Here is a 23176-nt window from a genome sequence, read left to right as displayed (position 1 = left end):
GACAGAGAATGATGATTCTACAGAAACAGCAGGTTGAACAGAAAATTGCAAGAAAATATGTATATCATGCATGAAAGATGAAACATGAAAGCATGAAAACATAAAATAATTATATTAAATAATCATCGCTAAAAGCCAAACGGTTTTATCTTTAAAGAGGTCATCGGATGTGAAGTTCACTTTTACATGTCGTTTGAACATTAATGTGTGTTGGCAGTGTATGTACAAATCTACCCTATAATGATAAACATCCATGCAGTGGTTTTTAATTAATCTGTAGAAATAATATTACTTTTTTCAAATCGAGCCATTCTCAGATGCCTGTCGGTGTGGCGTCACACCGACAGAGGCCGCTTCCATGATAGTTGATTGACATGAGTGTTCAATCCAACCTCTTTGTTTTGATGCCGGAGCAGGGATGTAAGTTAGACAAGAATTGAGCGATTGAGGTGTTGTGCTGCTGGATGTAATAATGAACATAGTGGTCATCATTTACTCCCGACGTCTGAGCCACTGAAGATGCAATTGATTAAGTTTGTCTGTGAAGGGAATGCGCCTCCTGATCTACATATCTATGTTTGCACGAATCATTCATGATCCAGCTTCACTTACAGCAGAAGTGAGTATAAGGGTTTTTTATGAATCTTTGCGATCGTCTTTCCAAATAATGTGCTAGTTAGCAAGTTTAGCGGCTAAATGCAGCTAAAGTAAACAGGCTCGTCGCTCCACAGAGAGAAGAGAGGGGTGGGACGAGCAGAGCTCATTTGCATTTAAAATAGCCTCGACCAGAATGAGATGATTTTTGAAGAGCTGATTTTGGCAAGGTAAAAAGGGTGTTGTTTTACACAACCATTGAGAATTTTTAACCAAAGTATATTATAGACTTTTCATTAAGACCCTAAAGAATCATATCAACTTGTGGAAAATGGGCATCCGATGACCCCTTTAAAAATGTTTTACTATGTAGTGCCTTTTAATTTGGAGCATGAGAAACTGGAGGAGTGGCTTTATTACATCAGAGATGTGTCACTTTGCTCGAATCTGACTGCTCAAATTTCAGTTTGTGAACTCTAAAGCAATCTGTGACTCGAAACAATAAAAAAATGAATATGTATAAATAAACAAACAAATAAATAAATGAAGACATACAATTCTGAGACACGGTTTAGTTTCAAAACTTAACTTAGAACACAAAACTCTCAATGGAAAGAAAAACATTAAAGTAAAAGAAAGAAATGTGACGGTCTTCTCATGTTTTTGTTTTAGATGAGTACCGGCCGTGCAAGCCAGGAAGCGCTCAACGCAAAAAGCAGCGGCAAAAATGATGGCTAAGAGTGTGGCTATTAAAAAACCCTTACTAAAAGCTAGAAGCATGACTAAAAGCAATGGCTAAAACCAATAGCTAAAAGCAAAATTGAATGGTGTCCTGTGGTTTTAAACTCAGCTTTGGACACATCCTAAAATTGTGTCTTGACCAATTAGATGTTGTCTTAACTCTGGATATTGCTATGTTTCTCCTCCCAAAACATAAATCAGCACGTTATCTTATCAGTCACATGGTGAGAATTTTCCCGCTTTTGCAGAGTATAATTTGGCCATGATTTCTATAACATGAATATAATACATTTGACAAAGAATTGATCGGTGGAAACGTTCAAAGCATGCATTTTCAAACTCATACATACCAAACACAAATATAAACCCTTAAGTAGGACATGATAGTCAAATGTGTGGGTTACATACACAATACAGAGTTATGCATAAAAATGATTAGTTGCTCAAAAGTCTTTTTAGCATCATGTAGGTGCACATACAGTGCCCTCCACTAATATTGGCACCCTTGGTAAATATGAGCAAAGATGGCTATGAAAATAAATCTGCTTTGTTTATCTTTATGATCTTACATTCAAAAAATTCACAAAATGCTAACCTTTCATTGAAGTAAAACAATTAAAAAGGGGGGGGGGAGGACTTACGTTATGAAATAAATGTTTTTCTCATATGCATGTTGGGCACAATTATTGGCACCCTTAGAAATTATAATGAGTAAAATATCTCTGAAGTATATTCCCATTCATATTTGCATTTATTTAGCACACTAGAATAACTAGGAGTATGATATTGTCCAGCTATAACTTCCTGTTTCACAGGAGGTGCACAAAGGCTAAATTTCCTTAATCATCCATCACAAGGAATAAAACCAAATAATATAGTTCTGATGTGCAGAACAAGATTGTTGAGCTTCACAAAATAGAAAGTGGCTGTAAGAAAAGAGCTAAAGCATTGAAAATCCCAATTTCCGTCATTAGGACAATAATTAAGAATTCCAATCAACTAAAGATGTTACAAATCTGCCTGGAAAAGGATGTGTGTCTATATCGTCCTAATGCATGGTGAGGAGGAGAGTTTAAGTGTCCAAAGACTCTCCAAGGATCACAGTAGGAGAATTGCAGAGATTAGTTGAGTCTTGGGGCCAAAAGACTAAAAAAAAAAAAATTCAAACAGCCCCTACGTCACCACATGTTGTTCAGGAAGGTTTTTTGGAAGGATCCTCCTTGTTCATCCAGAAACAAACTCCAGCATATTCAGTTGTCAGACACAACTTGAATTTCAGATACATGGCATCATGGATTCTAGCAAATACCAACAGATAAAAAATGTAAACCTGACTGCATCTGTTAGAAGTTCTATAATGAGCTGTGGTTGGATCTTCCATCAGGACAGTGATCCAAATCAAACATCAAAATCAACACAAAAATGTGTCCCTGAGCATACAATGAAGCTTCTGCCATGGGTGTCCCAGTTGCCTGACCTGAACCCTATAAAAAATGCGTGAGGTGAACTGAAGAGAAGAAGCACCAGCATGGAGCTGGGAAACTAAAGGATCTGAAGAGTTTCTGTATGAAGGAATGGTCTCTGATCTCTTGTCAGGTGTTCTCCAAACTCTTCAGGCATTAAAGAAGAAAACACAGAGCTGTTATCTTGAATAAAGGACATTGCAATAATTGGGTGCCAATAATTGTGGTCAACATGAACTACAAAAAAACATTTATTTCATAAAGAGATTTTCCCCCTGCTTACCATGGTTTGACTTAAATGATAGGTTAGAATATTGTGAATTTTTTGAATGAAAGATTAAAAGGATAAACAATGCAGATTTATTCTTACAGCCACCTTTGCTCATATTTACCAAGGGTGCCAATATTAGTGGAGGGCACTGTATACTTAAAAAGGCAGTTTTTGTGCCATTCTGTGAACTTAGAGTATGTTCTGCCTGAGCCACAAAGGTCAAAAGGGTAGAGAAGGAATCTCAGTTTGGTCCTTGTCCGAGGTGCACCACCTAACAAAGTCTCTAATAAAGATTTTCCTCATGTGATGGTCATGATGTGCATGATTTTCTTCCCGAGTTGGGATTATCAATAATTGTTCTTTTGTGTTAATGTTGCAAGTTGGTTGGTTAGGCTTACTTCAGGCTGGCTGGCACCAGGGTATCATGGACAGATTTATGACGTGGTCTGGTTAGCCTGGGCCTCTTTGTGGAATTTGGCTCTTTGGTTTCAACAATGTTCTGATCGAATCTTCAGTTTGTCTGATTCGCTCTGATACCCTACAAAGGGTTTGTTGCTTTAAAACCTTGCGATGTGATGATGAAATATGTGTTTGTGTGTATCTGATATAGAAGTAGCAAATCTGCAGATGCCACTACTTTAACTGAATGGCAATAAACCAAAACACACCAGCTGTGACAACGTTATTTAGCAATATTTTCTGACAATCTGTGCTTTAGATTGTTTATGTAGAATCATAATTTGTTCTCACTTGAACTGGACTGGCATTCTAGGTTAAGAAATACACTGCCTATGATGAACAAAGCTCTTTCAAACTCTATTCAAGCATAACTGTCTAGAAATGCTACCTTGTCATGAGGATATAACATTGGATATGACATTGCACTGATGTAGTTGTTAAGATAACCTGTCATGCTTAAGTGTTACGGTTTCTCATATGCTACTGAGAAGGCAGTCCAAACTATTTTCTCCTGTGTTTAGAAGGCTACACTTCCTTGTTCTGTCAGATGTTCGTCATGGTCTTATGTTTAGACAGGTTGTTCCTCAATTTGAAAAGAATATGAAGTTCACCAGAGTCAGTCCAGCTTTTTAGAGAATATCTGAGCTATTTGAGAGGAAAATGAAGCTGATTTTCTTTTTTCTTGTCCTCTTGAAGAACGGTGAGAATGGCTTTTGTTATTTCTGTTTTTTTTGAAAAGTACTGAGTTCTGCTATTAGACAAACCATTTCTAGAATTCACTTTTTAAATTTAATAGCAGATATTTGATCTACTTTAGCTGAAATTAAAAATGTTTATGGGTTAACCTTAATTCTTTTATTTGTACTTGAATGTATTTTTATTGTTTCAATAATAAAATAATTGTATCAAATACAATACAGTACTTTAAACAGCAATAAAAGATGTAATTATGTCTATCATCCCAATTTTAAACTGAGAAAATATTAATGTTCAGTAAATGTTTTTCAGGGATTCATCCAACAGAAGGACTTCGTGTGTTTTATTCATCGGAGGGAATTATTTTAAAATATTTATTTCTACCATATTATAATAGTTATCAAAAATGTTGTTGTAAGTTTTATCAGTCGGGGTGCATCATCTTTGTGAATGATAGAGGACAATTTAACTCCCTGTATCGAGGAAGAATATTCATAACCAATTATTATGGAGAATTTGAGGTAAAAATTACAAACCTGAATGTAATGGATGCTGGCAGATACAGATGTGGTGTCGTAGACTTCCCTGCCACCTATCAAGATGTTGAAGTTACAGTTTCTGGTAAGATTTTATGTTTCTAAATTATGTTCTTGCATTGACTAAAGGTTGAGAAATATATGGGCTGTGTGTTGCTCATTTGGACGTTGTTGATTTAATAGTTATCAGTCATCATTATCATCAAATAAATGTAAAAATAAAAAAATACAAATAAAAAACATGTTTTATATATATATATATAACACGTTTTCATTTTCCACAAATAGACTTCAAATATCACAGTGGTGTAACCACAGCTCCTCTCCTGCCAAAATCCTCCATCAAAGCAACTGTCTGGCCTTCTTCTTCTCCCTCTACAACCATTAGTAAGCATGATGCAGAGACAATCAGGTAAATTTTGTCATAAATATGAATCCATTACAGTTCTAACTCTTAATGTTTATTAATCTGTGTAACACAATACATTAAGCAGTGATAGCTGGAGGACATCCTACGCACAAGTGATTCTCACTGTGATTCTCTTCTCAGATAAATGATGGACAAACAGCTGACAATGACTATGAGAATAATGTTTCTACAGAAACAGCAGGTTGAACAGAAAAATGCAAGAAATTGTGTATATCATGCATCAAAGATGATTGAGGGATGAAAACATAAAATAATTATATTAAATAATCATCGCTAAAAGCCAGATGGTTTTATCTTTAAAGGGGTCATCGGATGCTAAGTTCACTTTTACATGTTGTTTTGACATTAATGTGTGTTGGCTTTGTTACTTTAACTGAGTGGCAGTAAACCAAAACACACCAGCTGTGACAATGTATTTAGCAATATTTTCTGACAATCTGTGCTTTAGATTATGTAGAATCATAATTTGTTCTCACTTGAACTGGACTGGCATTCTAGGTTAAGAAATACACTGCCTATGATGAACAAAGCTCTTTCAAACTCTATTCAAGCATAACTGTCAAGAAATGCTACCTTGTCATGAGGATATAAAATTGGATATGACTTTGCACTGATGTAGTTGTTAAGATAACCTGTCATGCTTAAGTGTTACGGTTTCTCGTATGCTACTGACAGGGCGGTCCAAACTGTTTTTTGTTTTTTTTTTCCTGTTTAAAAGGCTACACTTCCTTATTCTGTCAGATGTTCGTCATGGTCTTATGTTTAGACAGGTTGTTCCTCAATTTGAGAAGAATATGAAGTTCACCAGAGTCAGTCCAGCTTTTTAGAGAATATCTGAGCTATTTGAGAGGAAAATGAAGCTGATTTTCTTTTTTCTTGTCCTCTTGAAGAACGGTGAGAATGGCTTTTGTTATTTCTGTTCGTTTTAGCAGAGTACTAAGTTCTGCTATTAAACTGAAACCATTTTTAGGATTCCCTTTTGATCTACTTTAGCTGAATTTAAAAATGTTTATGGGTTAACCTTAATTTTTTAATTAGTACTTGAATGTATTTTTATTGTTTCAATAATAAAATAATTGTATCAAATACAATGCAGTACTTCAAACAGCAATAAAAGATGGAATTATGTATATCATCCCAATTTTAAACTGAGAAAATATTAATGTTCAGTAAATGTTTTTCAGGGATTCATCCAACAGAAGGACTTCGTGTGTTTTATTCATCGGAGGGAATTATTTTAAAATATTTATTTCTACCATATTATAATAGTTATCAAAAATGTTGTTGTAAGTTTTATCAGTCGGGGTGCATCATCTTTGTGAATGATAGAGGACAATTTAACTCCCTGTATCGAGGAAGAATATTCATAACCAATTATTATGGAGAATTTGAGGTAAAAATTACAAACCTGAATGTAATGGATGCTGGCAGATACAGATGTGGTGTCGTAGACTTCCCTGCCACCTATCAAGATGTTGAAGTTACAGTTTCTGGTAAGATTTTATGTTTCTGAATTGAAGTTTCTGCATTCACTGATTAAAGGTTGAGAGATACATAAGCTGTGTGTTGGAGGTTGTTGATCTCTCTCTCCCCCACAAATAGACTTCAATTATTTCAGTGGTGTAGCCACAGCTCCTCTCCTGCCAAAATCCTCCATCAAACCAACTGTCTGGCCTTCTTCTTCTCCCTCTACAACCATTAGCAAGCATGATGCAGAGACAATCAGGTAAATTTTGTCATAAATATGAATCCATTACAGTTCCAACTCTTAATGTTTATTAATCTGTGTAACACAATACATTAAGCAGTGACAGTTGGAGGACATCCTACACGCTAGCTGCTGTTGTAAGTGTTCTGGTGTTTGCTGTCATCTCAATGACACTGCTCGTGTATTGTCTAAAGACCAGGAAGAAGAAATCCACAGGTAGGTGGATGGGCAATGATTATTTTCGATCATCTAAGGAATTTTTTGACTGAACACATTTTTTTTTTGCCCACAGATAAAAGTGAAATTTGTGGTTTTCCTAACACCACCCTGGTAAGCAATTTGTACATACAGTATTTTCTCCACTGACTCATAACCACATAGAATCAGTTCCTTAGCATTTTTAAGACATTTTAAAACTGCTAAACAGCAAATGTAAGACTCTAGATGATAGAGACTTTAAATGAATTACAGATTACACTGTTTATTTGTTGTTGCTTTTTATATATAACTCCAGGGTCAAAAATGATCTTTTCCACAGAGGGGCAATATTTGCCCCCTGGAATTGATTCCCAGGGGCATTTTTTTAATGTTCATAAAGGAAATTTTTAAAATCACTTTATTACCATAATATTGTTGTCCTTAATGTCAAATGCTAAAATTTACCCAATTACTTTAATCAGTGTATTAAACTGTTGTCAGTAATAGGCTGTTTAAATTTGTAGGCCATCTTAATTATACATGTAAACCACAGGAGTTTATAAGGCTGCATTATAATGACAAAATCATTATTGCTCTTTATATTGTATTAATGATGATTAATATCAAAATAGAAAAAATATATAAACATATTTGTTTTGTTTTGGGCACATCACTTTTTGGCTTCAACAAACATGTCTGTCCATGTCTGTCCATGATGTTAGTCTAATCTAGCACAAGTTATGCAAGATTATAACTCCTGTTATAATCACCGAAGCTATGAAATAATCTCTTATATACATCATATCTGCACTATGTTGTTTATGATGAAGAAGCTCCATTTTTTCAGAGCTGACTAATATGTGCCTATAAATGGCATGTTTTTAGCGCTGACTAATCTAACCGCCTCTGATTGGCCAATGCATTCCTAAATTCAACAGAAAGGTGTTTGATTGGTTATAAGGCTCAACACAGCACAAAACAACTTTTCATTAATTTTCACATTGCATTTTAATCTTGACAGCCGTGGTACATTGTTTATTTAAAAGTGGGGCATTTTTGCCCCTTTGTCTTGAGTTTATGAGCCATTTTTTGTTCATTCTGGTGGCATTTCTGGCAATGGCCCAATATTAATTTCCGACCCTGTATAACGCTCACTTCTAATAATAAGTTTGTCAGCCATATGCTATAGGCTAAATAAGGTTTATTCTGAGGTAAAACCATTTAGAGAATCATTAGTTAAACTACAACTTTACAGCTTCGTCAATCACCCTCATCATCCATTAAAGGGAAAATTAGATTCTGCATTTGCGATGGATGGATTGAATGATTGATTCTAAAATGTCATCAAACCTCTGCTCAACATCTCTCCACAGGAGCAGAATGGCATCATCTACTCTTCAGTGAACTTCCAGCCACACCAGGATCCATTTGAACTTTATGCCAATTTGCAGATACAAAACCCAAGATGTACATTCACAGTAGAGGAAAGTGTAGAATATTCCGCTATCATGACAACACCAGCATAAACATTTGCAAACTTTGTGTTTTATGTTTTCATTGCTTTCTTTTGTTTTTGTTGTGTTTGCTTTTGTTTTCTTGAGGGATTTTTTTTCTTGAAACTGTATTATTATTTCATCACTGTACTGATACTGTAGTAGTCATTCTATTCTTGAAAATTTTATGATGATGATAAATGCCTAAATGTCTATAGCAGTAAAACATATATTATTTAAAAATTAGTTACTCTTTACTCTGAAACTGTTTAGGTTTTAAACTTGATATAGGTGTCTTATAAGGACTTGAATCAGGCAGGATGACAATTTGTGATGCAATAATTATAATTGCAAAGTTTATTTTGGATGAACAGCTTCAATTATGAAACTCTAGATTTTGAAATCGGTGCAAACCAGTTTTTGCAATCCAGTACTTCTTTAGGCAGCAACAGTTAGACCCATTAGAATCTAGAAATAGTCTAAAAGCTAGGCAACATAAACAAAATGTGGTGATGCCTGTAGTGTGTGACATATTATGTTAGTATCGAATAGGATTTAAGGGACACTGGGTTAATCAAGGCCACTCAAATGAATCAAGTCTACCAATTTCCACAAACCATACCAATAAATTCAGCAGTGACATTTTATGGCAACCTTGTTTTGTCTTCATCCAAGTCCTTGGATAGGTAGTTTGTTGATCTGTTGATGTTGATCTTCCAGCAGGTTTTAGAGGTAAAGAGAATCCATTGCATTTACTACAGAGTTCAGAGGAACTTGTTATTTTTGCAATTTCTATGAACTGATATTCAAACTGAACCAGTCATACAGAACAATTAAAGACTGTTAAACAGAAGTGAAACTTAAAAAGGGGGATTTTAAATACAAAATGACTGTTGTGTGCACAAAGGAAAATATGTTTTAGGTGGACTGCTAATTTAATATTGACCACCATTCTTCCTGTTGTTGTTTTTACACTTTTATTTTAGATTTTTACATAAAGCAAAAGTTTTTACTGTATATTCTAACACATATCTATCATTTCCAATTTTGGCAGCAAAAATTAAACAAAAATATTTTTAGGGGCATCTGTTTTTCTCTTCAGTGTTTTGTTTTCATTAGTATCTTGGAAAATTAAACTGATGATTTTTTCAAGCTTTGTTTACAAACAGTTGTGTTGACACCTCAATACAACGGTGAATATTTGTTTTATTGTTAATGTTTTATTGTTGTATTTTGTTTTTTTATAGAAATTGTCAAAGGGTGAGCGTTGACATTGTTCAAAACTGTCCATGTTTGAAATTAATTTAAATCATTATTTTTTTCCTGTCATACTTTGCACAAATAATATTTGTGTTAACAGATGCATTAAAGGGGAAGGCAGTGAAAAGTCAAAATACATAGGCTAAAAAGGTACAGCTCACATAGACACAGCTAGCACGTGTTCACACAATAAGAAAAGCACAAAGACCATTTAGACTGATAATAATTTAATTACCATAACTTTGCCTTCATCAAATCCACAGCATATTGAAGATAAATTCATCCAGAAATATGATTCCTGCCTAAGCACATTCCTTACAAAATGACTGTTGCATGTATACTCACATAAAAGTGATGAAACTAACTTTGTTTTTACTCTTAACTGTAGTGGATGCCAAGGTAAACCAGTAATTCTGAGGCAGACCAGAATCCACAGTGGATAATGTATGTCGGCATTTCTGGGGAAGCTGGATAACAGCGTTTCTGTAGTGCAAAGTGCATGAGAGTGAAAAATGAAAATGACCAAAAAGGTGCTATGGCACTTGTTATCAATCTTCTTGTGCTGTCCCGCTTTCCTTTTCAAGTATTCCCCACCTTCATTTGTCTCTTTCTCACACTCTTCGCAGTGTTAAAAGTCTATGCTTTTGAAGTCGCTGGTACAGCGATATCTGTTGTCGCTGTACCTGGTGCAAACCAGATGTGGCAGGCAGGGGCAAGTGTGATGTTGTCTCTTGCCAGGGAAAGGAACCTGCAGGGAAGTCCAAACATAGACAATTAGTCACTAAATTATATTGTTGTTTTATATCATTAACACTTTTTTGATCAGCATTGATTGTAAAAATATAAATTGCTAAATTCAAATGAAAGACAACATTTTGTGTATATATATTTAGGTCTGCTATAATGATATCATTTTAATTAAATCTTTCAGCTGTTCAAAACTCTATAGGTTTAAGTTTCTGTTTAAGGATCTTGTCAGTTTTGCTAGTCATCAATGAGTCACAAACACCCTCCAAATCCGTTTTTCTTCGCCTCGTAACCTCAGCTGAATGGCAAAGCTTCTGTATCTCTGAATCAGTCTAAGACTGTCCAGCACAGTGATAAACAGCCCTGATCTGTGTGACGTTCGATCAATATCAGTTAAACTTATCAGCAGATTCTTTTATAGCTTTTCTCAGTCATCTCTGGCAGTCACACATGTTTACTCCACAATCCAATCAGCTGTTTAAAAAAGAGATTGCAATCTTGTTTTCAATGCGTTCCTTTTTACCCATGGGGGAAGTTAACCCAAAAATCTTATTTACTAATAAACGCATAAAAAGCATAAAAGAAGATATTTTGAGGAATGTGAGTAACCAAACAGTTGTTGGTTTCCTGTAGGGTTGGGCTGATAGACAATGCTGACAGACATCACGATGTTCAGTTGAAGAGTTCAGATGCAAAACCAGCTAAAAGCCATCTCGGTCAAAAATGAGATACTGATACTGAGTGAATGCTCCTGACACATATTATATGTCCATCAAACACTTTTACTTCAAACTCACTAAATTCCAGCCTCAGCCCAATCAGAAGTACCAGTACTTACATAGAAACCTATACAAAGTACCCAGAAAGAAATACTCATTTTAAAGAAATACGTCAGATGGATTTAGCTGGTTTTGCATCTGAACTCTTCAATTGTCATCTTGATACCTTTCCGCACTCTTAGGTAATTATACTGTGTTGGCATCAGAGAACCGCTATTAAAATATGAGGCATTGAATGCATGTTCATTTTTTACTTTCACTTGGTTCGCGATCATGTACTCCGTAAATAGAGTGTTTTCGCAATGCGTCATCAATCGGCCAAATTGGCGGCACTGAAGGTAAACAACGCCACTGCACCAAAGGAAACTTGCATATTTTGCTGATTATTGCTGCTTAAAATGGTCAATTATTGTCATGTTTTGGGTCGGATCGTGAAAAAAAAAACATTTGGAGGAAAGTTACTAAAAAGTGGAAAGCAAAACAAGGAGAAGAGTGCAAAAACTGTCTGAGGAACAAAAGGCATTTGTGGTTGGCCAAACTGAACCAGGATTTTCAGGGCAAGAATCTGGACAACATTCACGTTTGTTCTTTTCATTTACGGTCAGGTTGGTGAAATATCTAAATAGTGCTCGTACGTATCTTTACCACCTATTAACTTTAGTTCATCAAAATATTGTGCTCTTTCCTGTTTACTAAGTCCTTTGCTATATGATTTAGCAGCTTCCACACATTTTTTCCATTGTTTATACAGCATAAATTAGCAGATCAACATACTCAGTAGTACATTAACTGTGCAATTCATGCTGTTGTTTACATCTGAGTATCACCAATATGGCAGAGCATCTGGTAACTGACCAAGTCGTGACGCAAGTGCAAACCCTCTATGGAGCAGCAGTACTTACCACAGAATTCACCATTGTCCTATCAGTCATCTCTTCTTATTCTGTTAAGTGTAATTTTATGGACTGTAATGTAGGCTAGCCCCAGCAAGCAGCTAACCATGTCCCTTTAGTGGCACTGTAGAACACGTTATGCATTTTCCGTGCCTGAGTCATAGTGATGTTTCAGGTGCGTTCGACTTGAAGCAGCGCTGTGTGGACCGACTGGTGTATGACCTCAAAGAGCAGACAGCTCCGTATGCTTTCAAATTGCTCTTGCAGTATCTTGATGTCATCTGCTTCAAGTCGAACACACCTATCGTCTGATGCCAATATGGTAGACATTGCCCAACCCTAGTTTGCATTGACTTTCATAGTATGAAAAAAAAAAAAAGGCTAGCCTATGGATGGGTTTTCTTTCATGTTCAACAGAAGAATGAAACTCATACAGGTTTGAAACAACTTGAGGGTGAGCAAATGATGGCAGAATTAAAAATCTTTGGTTGAACTTTCCCTTTAAGAGTTATTTGACCATCCATATAAGCTGTATTTTCTGGTCTGACTAGTCTAAGATAAAATTGTCTTTCTGTCTGTATATCTCTATTTCTCCTGGCTTCTATTTCTCTTTCAGTTCTTATAACAGTTAGCCCCTGTTGCCTCAGGTCAGCCAGATGGCTATGTGGGAGTGTATGTGTATCTGTATACCTTGTGGCTGTACGGGTGGCATTCGTCTCCTTCCAGCCCCTGGGGTGTGCACATACGCAGGCCTCTGAGCCACAGACTTACAGCACAGCACAGACCCACACCACACTGCACATCCCTGTCACATGCCTGACACACAAACATAACACAACACAACGTCAGTCACATACCATATGGCATTTATTCCTACTATCTTACTCTGGCTTTGTAGAAGTCTTTGTTAATTTCTAAGTTACAAATAAGTACAAAGAGAGAGGTTAATTAATGCAAATGAGTTTTTGCTTATCCACGTTATTATAAACGTCCTATCTGGATTTTTTTAATAAATAAATTAATTATGCTTCTCTCTCGGATCTATTAAAACCTGTGACAGTCAAACAAGCTCAGGTACCTCATTTAAAAGAGAGGAAGCTACTTTCTTGGTAAGTCTCAATATGATCAATATTTATTTCCAGTGCAACCATTGTTTTTTGCTTAAAAGTGAATTAGTGCAATAGTAATATTTAATATTCTGCACGAAATGACAATACTCACTCACATCAAGTTAAATGTGACTCTAGACCACAAAACCAGTCATAAGTAGCACGAGTATATTTGTAACAATAGCCAACAAAACACTGTATGGTTCAAAATTATAGATTTTTCTTTTAAGCCAAAAATTATTAGGATATCAAGTATCATGTTTCATGAAGATATTTTGTAAATTTCCTACCGTAAATGTATCAAAACTTAATTTTTGATTGGTGATATGCATTGCTAAGAACATTTCGACAACTTTAAAGGTGACTTTCTCAATATTTAGATTTTTTTTGCACCCTCAGATTCCAGATTTTCAAATAGGTGTATCTCAGCTAACAAACAATACATAATTGGAAAGTTTATTTAATTCGCTTTCAGATGATGTATAAATCTCAATTTTAAAAAAATTATGACTGAAAATTTATGACCCTTATGACTGGTGTTGTGGTTCAGGGTCACAAATATGAGTCAAACGGAGGATGTTGAATGGGGATGTTAATGATGGGGCCGAGTAAATAAATAAAGCAAAAGGGGGAAAATGTGTGATAGAAATGCAAAATGGTTAGTCTTTATGTACAAAAATGTGGAAAAACATATCTAAATTTTGATTATGAAGAAATTGTTTGTATAAAACATTTTTTTTTCTAATGCAAAAAAACAATTAATTGACATATATTGGCTTAAATGCAAACATGCTTTTTAAACAATTAGTCAAATCATAAATGAACTGAATCCATTTTGGAGATAAGCAAACCTCCTGCTTTTTCAACATTAGTTATTAAAATGTATTATTAAAACCATTTATGCAAATGTATAATTGCATAAATGAATGATCAGTTAAATTAAAAATTAATTAAGTAATACAATTAAATTAAATTAAATGAATAAAAGTAAATCCTGCAAGATGATTTGTCGGACTTACCCCTGTGATGACGGCACATCTGCACCAGCTCAGTGACAGCAGGAGCACGGACAGAATCAATACCCTGCACATAGCAGCAACGGGACACAAACACACACCTAAACACTAAGAGCTTGATCGTTATTTTTTGTGTGCGTGTCGTTCTAATTCTCCTTATTGATCTCTGTTCTATCCTGTGGAGCTTCCAGAGAATTTTGTATGGCCTGAGATGAGTTCACTTCTCTGCTGTTCTTGTCCTCTTGTCTCAGAGTGTGGAGTCTTTGGTAACTTCTGAAATCAGGTCTGAGGTCTGGCTCTGTCTCTCTCTTTCTTTCTCCATCTCTCTTTCTCTTTATCTCCCCTCGCCCCTCTCTTCCCCCACCCCACACCTCCGCAGGGACTTCGTCATCTCTTTCTGTATGACGCTGGACCGGATGATGGAGAAGAGACCTCGCTGGACGTTTCACTTCAAGCCAATCCTTCCTAATGACACTGGCTACAGTAGCACATTTTCACTGGATTTGTGTGGTGATAAATCAGATGAGTTAAATTTAGAACAGCATTTTTTTGTCTTACATGCCCCCAAAGCCCCATCAATAAGGCTTAAGTACTTCTTAATTGAAACCTGAAATGTGTTCATATTGTCAACTCATTTTATCCTGGATATCATTTAAAATAAAAATACAATTAAAGTCACACAGCTGAAATGTGAGTGGAAAAAGGTTTACCAAGTAGCACATATATTCTGTTATGAGTGCCATCCACACTAGTTTATGAGAGTACACAAAACAAGATTTTGTTAATTCATTTATTATTTTATTTCCTTAAAATACCCTTTTTAATCAGTTTTTTCTGTTTTAAAGGTTTAATCAAAATAATTTTAAGCACCCCTGGTTGGGAATCACTACAGCTCAAATGACTGTACAAAATTTCTGTAAATTCTCCAGTTAATATTTATATATTTTTTTACTTATTTATGAACATACTCATATGGCAAATAAAACATTTTTTTTTCTGGCCAAAATATATTTTAAATATCTGACTCTGGACCACAAAACTAGTCATAAGTCACACGGGTATATTTGTAGCAATAGCCAACAATACACCAATAATTGTATGAATCAAAATGATCAGTTTTTCTTTTATGCCAAAAATCATTAGGATATTAAATTTTGTAAATTTCCTACCAAAAAAATAATAAAACTTAATATTTGATTAGTACTATGCATTGCTAAGAACTTCATTTGGACAACTTTAACAGCAATTTTCTCAATATTTATTTATTTGTTTATTTATTTTTGCACCCTCAGATTCCAGATATTCAAATAGTTGTATATCGGCCAAATATTATCCTATTTTAACAAACCATACATCAATGGAATTATTTATTTATTCTATACCTTATTTATTCAGCTTTCAGATTATGTATAAATCTCAGTTTCACAAAATTGACCCTTATGACTGGTTTTGTGGTCCAGGGTCACATATATGCTAAATATATGTTGTAAACAGTGAAACTCAATGAAATATATATTTTTGAAATTAAAAATATATTTAATTTCAACCTTCATATATATATTTCATTTATTATATATATATTAATATATTTCAAAATGTATTAATGTATTTAAAAAAATCTTTGTGGCACTGACGACTGATAAAAGACTTTTGTAATGTTGACTAGTCCAACCACACATTGGTGGGTGGAGTTAGTGTAAAAAGACACTTTGTTACAGAAAAAAATAATAATAATAATTAATAAATAAATAAATAAAAATATATTACAATTTAAATATATTTTGGCCATTTTCCCCTGCCATAAGAGTAATTTAATTTTTTTTTCATAGTAGTAGTAGTAGTAGTATTTGCAGTACAACTACCTAATTTATTCAATTATGCAAATTTTAAAAGAGTATTTTAGGCATTTTTTATTTTTTTTTACATTTTGAAATACACAGGATTTGTAATGATGTAAGATCTGTAAGGAGTTTGAAATTCTCAAACAATAATTTGAAAATATATTTCCAAAATGCTTTACTACATTATCAAAAAGTAATAGTTCTCAACACCTTCATCATCCAATATCCTCCATGCATCCTGTTTCATGCACAGCTTGTTAAAGTCATTTCAATTTTTTCCCCCGTTCCCTCATTCACTGCTCCACTAGGCACTTGTTCATTTTACAGGAGTCCACAAGCCATAATTATCACCTTCTCATTTGAATCATTAAGATTCATCGCCCTTTACAGTGCCAAAGTAATGTCAGACTTGCAGCCAAGTTTCAGAGTATCAACACAAGTCAAGTAAGTTCATAGGAAATGAGTCATCAGCGCAAAGGGTTGACGAGAGAAACATTTATTTTTGCTTCCTGACAATATGATGCAGCTCGCAGGTAAATCACAACAAATTAAGCACTTGTCAATTCATTTGAGACGTTTAAGCCTACAGTCACTCCATGACATAATATACACTGTCATTCACTGACAATTTCATACTTACAAGTCTCAAATGTGCCATTCAGCCACAGACAGTTAAACGCATTCGACATCATGTCCTCTCAAGCCTGAAAACTTCCTTGACCCAGCAGTAGCAAGAGTAATTACATCTCATCATGGACACACATGCCCTATACTCACTACAAACAGTGAGTTTCTCATGAAGGGACTCTTTAAAAATAAGGACTCTTCAATTTCATGTGTCATATTCAATCTGGTCTCATCTTTCTGCTTTTGCCGCTGGAAGGTCATTGGAAGGCCTACGCAGTATTCACACAAAGATCTGTGGTTTTATGCAGAATTAGAAAGCCTCCCTGTTTACATGTTTGGTTTTAAGTATTTTAATTGTGCTTTAAGCTAACAGTACATTTAAAGGCATAGTTCACCCAAAAATAAAAATTAACGTTGTTCCAAACCCGTAAGACCATCATCTTCGGAACGCAAATTAAGATATTTTTAATGAAATCCGAGAGCTTTTTGACCCTGCATAAACAGCAACACAACTACCACATTCAAGGCCCAGAAAGGTAGTAAAGACATCAGGGTGAGGGTGAATTTTAATTTTCGGGTGAACTCTTTCTTTAAAGAAATACAATTATGACATTTTATGTGGTCTTGCACCTTATAAAGACCAGCACACTCTGCATCAGAAGCAAATAAAAATGTGGATATAGACTATATAAACTGCTGATCATCAAAGACCTTGGGATGAAGATACGTGATGAAACGCAGCTATACAGAATCAATGAGCTTACTTGAAATTATAGCTAAATAAAATATCCAACTTGGCGGCAGTTAGAGTGAAAGATAGCAGGCTGGAAAATGTCAGTCCTGTCTGTTGGGATTTGATTTATGTTTAGCGAGAGCATGAAAATCCCATTAGTTAGTCAGCAATGCATTACTTGACTGCAGTGAAAGTGATGGATGTCACTGACGCCCAGGCCACGTAATTACATTGCAACTTTTTGCCCCGTCAGCAGACCAACTTGGCTCTAACCGCACAGGACTGGGCAGAAATCATCAAGCGTTGCCGGCAGGGGAGAACCCAAGTTAGCTAAAAGAGCCTGAAAGCTGTTAAGCATAACTTCATAGTAAATGCAGTGTGAAAACTGAGCCAAAAAAACAAAATCTTGTCATTTTTGGCACAATAAGTCCTGTCTTTTGCAATAATATTAGTATATCAAATGGACCTCATATCCAAAATGTGATATCCATAAATAAAGACAGACAGAAATAATGTTGCTCTGCCTCATATTTGCATGTATATTGAGTTCAGTAACCTGATTTATACTTTACACTTGCGCAAATTGTGTAGTGGTAGGCTGTACACAGTATGTGTTAGTCTATATGCTACACAGTTACATAAACATACATTTTATGAGTTTATATATTGGATATGACATAAAAAAAATGTCTTTGTCAGAACTGATTCTAAGCAGGCTGACAAAACACAAAAGAGCGTGCCTCACTATCACAAGTTCAAAATGGAGAAGACAGCATTGCTTTCTGATAAAGAACTTCTGTTCAAATACAATTGATGGTGAGAAGCAGGACTGGTCTTTTATTCTTCTTTTGGTCAGAGCGTGGGGTCGTCTAGAGAGATATCAACAGTGAACATTGGCACGTTCCCCTGGGAGTTTTCATTGACAATGACAGCGAAATGTTAACCGGATGTATTTGCCCTTTAAAGAATTCTTTAGGAATGTATCACTTATAAAAAAAAAAAAGAAGTAGATGAAGATGTTGATCTAGCCACTGAATCATATGTGCTGCAGTCGTGACGTCAAAACTCTGACTAATTCACCATGGGTTCCTCAAGATTTCCCTACGGCGTTTTATAATGGTTTTGTTTTTTTAATTTACAAGTGAAACATGGTCTGTCATAAATATAAATTGACTTGAATGTCAATTTATATTTCTGGGTTTTGACGTCACAGCTACAGCCCTGCAGGAACATCTATCTTAAGCTGGTTGCTGAGTTTTAGCAGCCTACTACATTGTAGCCGTTTATGGTTCAAGCTGGTAATAAACCATTTTGGTCCAGTAAAAACAAACATTCATCTTGTTAGTTCTCTTGTCATATGTCTGTTAACCTCCATCAGATTACTGTTTATTTAACCCAAACCCCGTAATGTATTACAGGCTACATGAAGAGGGTTTAGCTGCTTACAGTATTTTCTTATTTACAGGCAAGATTAAACTTTGAGCTAGATGGCGCTAAATCATTTTCGCGTTTAGTATTTTTTCCTTAGAGGGCGCCGTAGTGTTGTAGTCGCGTGTTAGAATGTCAGCTGACATCCCGGAAGTAATACAAATAATAAATATCGCTGTTACTCTCTTTACAGTTTAGCATTTTCCTGTTAAATTAATAACGTTATTTAGGCTGCTATTATGGAGGGTGCACTGGAGCAGCATCTTGACGATACGTACGTTAAATGTATCATTATTTTTCAAACATGTATAACGCTACTTATTTTGGGTGTTGCTTTACTAATCTGTTTTCTTCCACTAGAATGAAAAATCCTGCCATTGTTGGGGTTTTGTGCACAGACGCTCAAGGCCATAATCTAGGATGTAAGTATCACTTTGTGTCATTTATACGCTAGTTAATTTTATGTTAATGTTTATGTAAGTGTACAATGGAAGGTTTAGCCAAAAAAAAATAAATAAATAAAATAAATACACTGCCGTTCAAAAGTTTGGGATCAGTAAGATGTAAGTCTTTTTGCTTATCAAGGCTGCGTTTATATGATTAAAAATACTGAAAAAACAGTTATATTGTGAAATATTTTTGCATTTTCAAATAGTGTTTTTATATTTTAATATATATTAAAATAGAATTTATTCCTGTGATGCAAAACTTAATTTTTAGCATCATTACTTCAGTCTTCAGTGTCACATGATCCTTCAGAAATCATTCTAATATGCTGATTTGTTATGAGTGTTGGAAACAATTGTGCTGCTTGTTGATTTATTGTCAGTGTTGGGAACCTGTGATACTTTTTTTCAGGATTCTTTGATAAAATGTTAAAAAGAACAACATTTATTTAAAATACAAATCTTTTGTTAACAGTGTAAACTACTGGGTCAATACATTTTTTTCTTTCTTACTTTGAAAGAAATTAATACTTTTATTCGGCAAGGATGTGTTATATTGATAAAAAGTAATAGTTAGATTGTTAGAAAGTGATTGTTAGAAAAATGTCTGTTTTGGATAAATTCTGTTCTTTTTAAGTTTTTAAAATCAAAGAATCCTGAAAAATAAATCAGAGGTTCCAAAAAATAATAAGCGGCACAACTGTTTCCAACATTGATAATAAATCCGCAAATTAGAATGATTTCTGAAGGATCGTGTGATACTGAAGACTAGAATAATAGCTGATGGAAATTCAAGTATATTTAAGTATATTACAATAGTCTGTTGTTTTAAATTGCAATCATGTTTCATATTATTACTTTTATGTATTTTGATGAAATAAATGGAACTAAGAATATAATAGACTTCTTTATAAAAAAAAAAAAAAAATTGTGGTTCAATTTAGTTTACTTTCATAAAACTGGTGACGGTGTTATTACTCAAATCACCAATTTTATAACCCAAACTAAAAGTATTATGTGTGTTTTTGTATATGTTTATATTACTTAAAAAAACTGTTACATATTATCGAAAATATAAAAATAAAAGCTAAATCCAGCTACAATACTGTATATGATTAATACTAAAATGACACTACTTTTATAATACTTTATAAATTTTAATTTTTTTAATAAGACCAGTGACAAACTCCTTAAAGATTACTTTTTTTTTTTTTTTTTTTTTAATGTCCAAAACAGTATACAGGTATAACATTGAACGTGTCTTTGAATAAAACATAAGGTTACAGAATTTTGCTGTGTGTTTTCTTGAATATTTGAAATCTGTTATATTGCTTACCATAATTTGTGGGTAACCCATGTCCTGTAACTGTCAACTTCTTCAATGTTTCAATCTCAGGCCGTGGCTCGCTTTCTGATGAACATGGAGGAGTTGTGTCTGTGCTGGCCAAGCAAGCTGCTTCTCTAACCAAAGACCCCACTGACTCTCCTACTGTGTGTCTGGAGTCTGACTCTGGGTAAGAAGCAACTTGATAAACATCTGCCTTGTTACTGTGATCTTGCTTAGGCTTAGTTTTAAAAGACAACAAAGAACAATAAAAAAAAACTCCAGATCTTAAATGTATAGTAACTTTGCTTTAAAAAATACAGTTTAATAATTCAGTGGCATGGCCATCATTAGAAACTGAGGGCATATTCTTCAAACTGCCCCCCTGCCACACACTCTTCAGATAGTATGTGCACTAAAGTTTATTATAACATGATTTTAAGTATTAAGTGGGACCCTTGTAATGTAATTCTCTCATTGCAGGAACATTTTGGTGAGAACACATGGGACAATTACACTGGCTGTACATAAGATGGCATCATAAATTCAGTTTGTTTCTAATTGTCAGATATTGAATGTGTGCAGTGTTTTTAAACATCATTATTTTGAGTTTGAAAAGCTTCAGCGGTCTATTGTCAGCAACATACAAGTTTAATGATTAGCTGTGGATCGTGTCTTCCATCATTTTGGAAACCATCAGATATTTGTGTACATGGTTAATCAATCATTTCTTTTCCAATATCTGTACTTTCTTTCAGCCATACTCCACAGTTTAGATGTTTATTGCTTTTTGTTTGGTCAAACTTTTGTTTCCCAGTTAATAAATGTGTTATTTAATGAAACTAATTTTGACTGAGTCTAATTTGCTCATTTGTGAGGGGTGTTTTAGTTGAAGTACCATAATGTTTTCAGAAGAGGGCAGTACCTGTAACACATTTTGCTTTAAGCAGAACACTAAAGATAATCTCAATGATTTTACATTCATTAAGTAAGTAATTGGAAATTAGTTGAACAGGTTGAAACAGGTGAGTTTTTTTTCAACATGCTTCTTAGTTAATTAGGTCAATTATAAGGCAATTTTGTCAAACAGCTAGTGTTTAAAATGTAACTTGTGTAACTTTTCAATTATTTTATTAATGTAACTTATTACTTTTAATTACTTTTTAATTACTTTTCTAAATTTCTAATATTTTCAACTGTTAATCATTTTGAAACATTTAAACCAAGCAGAGTTAACCTTACAGTAGCACTTAACACTGTTTACTGTCAGACTTTCAAAATTTTGTATCAAAAGTTTAAGTTAAATTAAGATTATAATAAGGGATAACATACATCTTTATTTTGCGATAACAACTGGCTGAATGTACATTATCTCACTTATTACACAGCTGCTTGACAGATTGTTTAGATGTTTCGTGGCAAAATTATTAGACACGAAACATTGATCTGCGTTGAAATATTTGAACGCAAAGCTTCCACAAAGAAATCAGTTGCTAGCAAATGGCAAGTTCAAACTAGACATTTTAGGGATACAGTGCAGTCATACCAGTTTTTTCTTACACAACATTTCACCACATAAATAATTAAGTAGTAGTACTTGTTTGTTAGTTATCTTAATCCATTACAGTGTATAAAATAAATAAATAAATAAGTAATGACAACAGTTGCATTTGTATGAAACAATAGAGCGAGTCCACGATACCAGGATGACAGAATTAAGAAACTGTCCACATAATATTGAATTAAGCTTTAATATTTTATGAGCTAACCAAACTCAAAGCTTCCGCAAAGAAAAATGATCAAGCATATAACACTGACTTAAGTTGCCCCGAATGAGTCTGAGCTGTGTAATAATTTAATTTAAAGCACTGCCACCACAAATTCGGACTTTTTTTTTTTTTTTTTTGCTTATTTTTTGGAGGGCTTTTTATGCCTTTTATTGTGATAGGACAGTAGAAAGATAACAGGAAAGAGCTGGGAGGAGAGAGGGGAGCGGAATCGGCAAAGGACCTCCAGACGGGAATCGAACTCGGGTCACCGCGCTATATGTCATAACAAGATCATAACATAAATAACATATAGAATATAGTTTAACATATAAGAAATAGTTTAATAGCTGTGATACTGCACTCTAAAAAAAATTTTCTATGATCTACTCAATTTTTTTGGTGAAACATTTTTACACTGAAAAATATTAAGTAAATTTAAAAGTTGTGAAATCATTGAAATATACTTTAAGAATCAAGTAAATGTAACTAAAAAAATTAAGTAGATTCAACTAATTCAATTAATTAATTTTTTTAAATAAAATTGAGTAAATATAATTAAAATCTTTATGCAATGCAATAGTAATTCAATAGTAAATCCGAAACAAAAAAATTGAG

At 34.2% G+C, this 23176-nt stretch overlaps 3 protein-coding genes across 7 annotated transcripts; 2 read left to right on the top strand and 1 right to left on the bottom strand.

The window, feature by feature from the left end:
* Positions 1-4083: 4083 nt before the first annotated feature.
* LOC127169290 (uncharacterized) lies at positions 4084-9236 on the top strand. Of its 5 annotated transcripts, none has more exons than XM_051116537.1 (6): positions 4084-4228; positions 6375-6683; positions 6793-6916; positions 6996-7114; positions 7191-7228; positions 8470-9236. In XM_051116537.1, exons 1-6 carry the CDS (start codon positions 4189-4191, stop codon positions 8620-8622), a joined length of 783 nt encoding a protein of 260 aa, XP_050972494.1. In that variant the 5' UTR covers positions 4084-4188; the 3' UTR covers positions 8623-9236. The 5 variants fall into 5 exon arrangements, with proteins under 5 accessions (XP_050972494.1, XP_050972495.1, XP_050972493.1 ...); XM_051116538.1 differs by lacking the exon at positions 6375-6683 and adding an exon at positions 4537-4845; XM_051116536.1 differs by lacking the exons at positions 6375-6683; positions 6793-6916 and adding exons at positions 4537-4845; positions 5049-5172.
* A 1212-nt stretch (positions 9237-10448) lies between these two features.
* On the bottom strand, positions 10449-14664 carry prok1 (prokineticin 1). Its single transcript, XM_051118085.1, has 3 exons — positions 14397-14664; positions 12959-13084; positions 10449-10597 (listed from the first exon to the last, which is right to left on the bottom strand). The coding sequence occupies exons 1-3, from the start codon at positions 14466-14468 to the stop codon at positions 10478-10480; spliced, it is 318 nt and encodes a 105-aa protein (XP_050974042.1). The 5' UTR covers positions 14469-14664; the 3' UTR covers positions 10449-10477.
* Positions 14665-19135: 4471 nt separating this feature from the next.
* Positions 19136-21638, top strand: lamtor5 (late endosomal/lysosomal adaptor, MAPK and MTOR activator 5). Its single transcript, XM_051116533.1, has 4 exons — positions 19136-19296; positions 19383-19444; positions 20865-20982; positions 21276-21638. The coding sequence occupies exons 1-4, from the start codon at positions 19262-19264 to the stop codon at positions 21334-21336; spliced, it is 276 nt and encodes a 91-aa protein (XP_050972490.1). The 5' UTR covers positions 19136-19261; the 3' UTR covers positions 21337-21638.
* The last annotated feature ends 1538 nt before the right edge of the window (positions 21639-23176 follow it).

The sequence above is a fragment of the Labeo rohita genome, chromosome 8 (genome assembly GCF_022985175.1).
Source record: "Labeo rohita strain BAU-BD-2019 chromosome 8, IGBB_LRoh.1.0, whole genome shotgun sequence".
Taxonomy (NCBI): domain Eukaryota; kingdom Metazoa; phylum Chordata; class Actinopteri; order Cypriniformes; family Cyprinidae; genus Labeo; species Labeo rohita.
This window is presented reverse-complemented; position numbering and strand designations above follow the sequence as displayed.

What these genes read in the sequence shown, in the direction of transcription:
- lamtor5 (XM_051116533.1), top strand. Translation starts at nt 19,262, where the DNA reads ATGGAGGGTGCACTGGAGCAGCATCTTGACGATAC. An exon ending in GAGCAGCATCTTGACGATAC is followed by an intron (nt 19,297 to 19,382) that starts GTACGTTAAATG and finishes TTCTTCCACTAG; the next exon opens with AATGAAAAATCCTGCCATTG. An exon ending in TGTCTGGAGTCTGACTCTGG is followed by an intron (nt 20,983 to 21,275) that starts GTAAGAAGCAAC and finishes CTCTCATTGCAG; the next exon opens with GAACATTTTGGTGAGAACAC.
- prok1 (XM_051118085.1), bottom strand. Translation starts at nt 14,468, where the DNA reads ATGTGCAGGGTATTGATTCTGTCCGTGCTCCTGCTGTCACTGAGCTGG. An exon ending in GATGTGCCGTCATCACAGGG is followed by an intron (nt 13,085 to 14,396) that starts GTAAGTCCGACA and finishes TTTGTGTGTCAG; the next exon opens with GCATGTGACAGGGATGTGCA. An exon ending in GCCACCCGTACAGCCACAAG is followed by an intron (nt 10,598 to 12,958) that starts GTATACAGATAC and finishes ACTTCCCTGCAG; the next exon opens with GTTCCTTTCCCTGGCAAGAG.
- LOC127169290 (XM_051116537.1), top strand. Translation starts at nt 4,189, where the DNA reads ATGAAGCTGATTTTCTTTTTTCTTGTCCTCTTGAAGAACG. An exon ending in TGTTGAAGTTACAGTTTCTG is followed by an intron (nt 6,684 to 6,792) that starts GTAAGATTTTAT and finishes CCCCACAAATAG; the next exon opens with ACTTCAATTATTTCAGTGGT. An exon ending in CAGGAAGAAGAAATCCACAG is followed by an intron (nt 7,115 to 7,190) that starts GTAGGTGGATGG and finishes TTTTGCCCACAG; the next exon opens with ATAAAAGTGAAATTTGTGGT.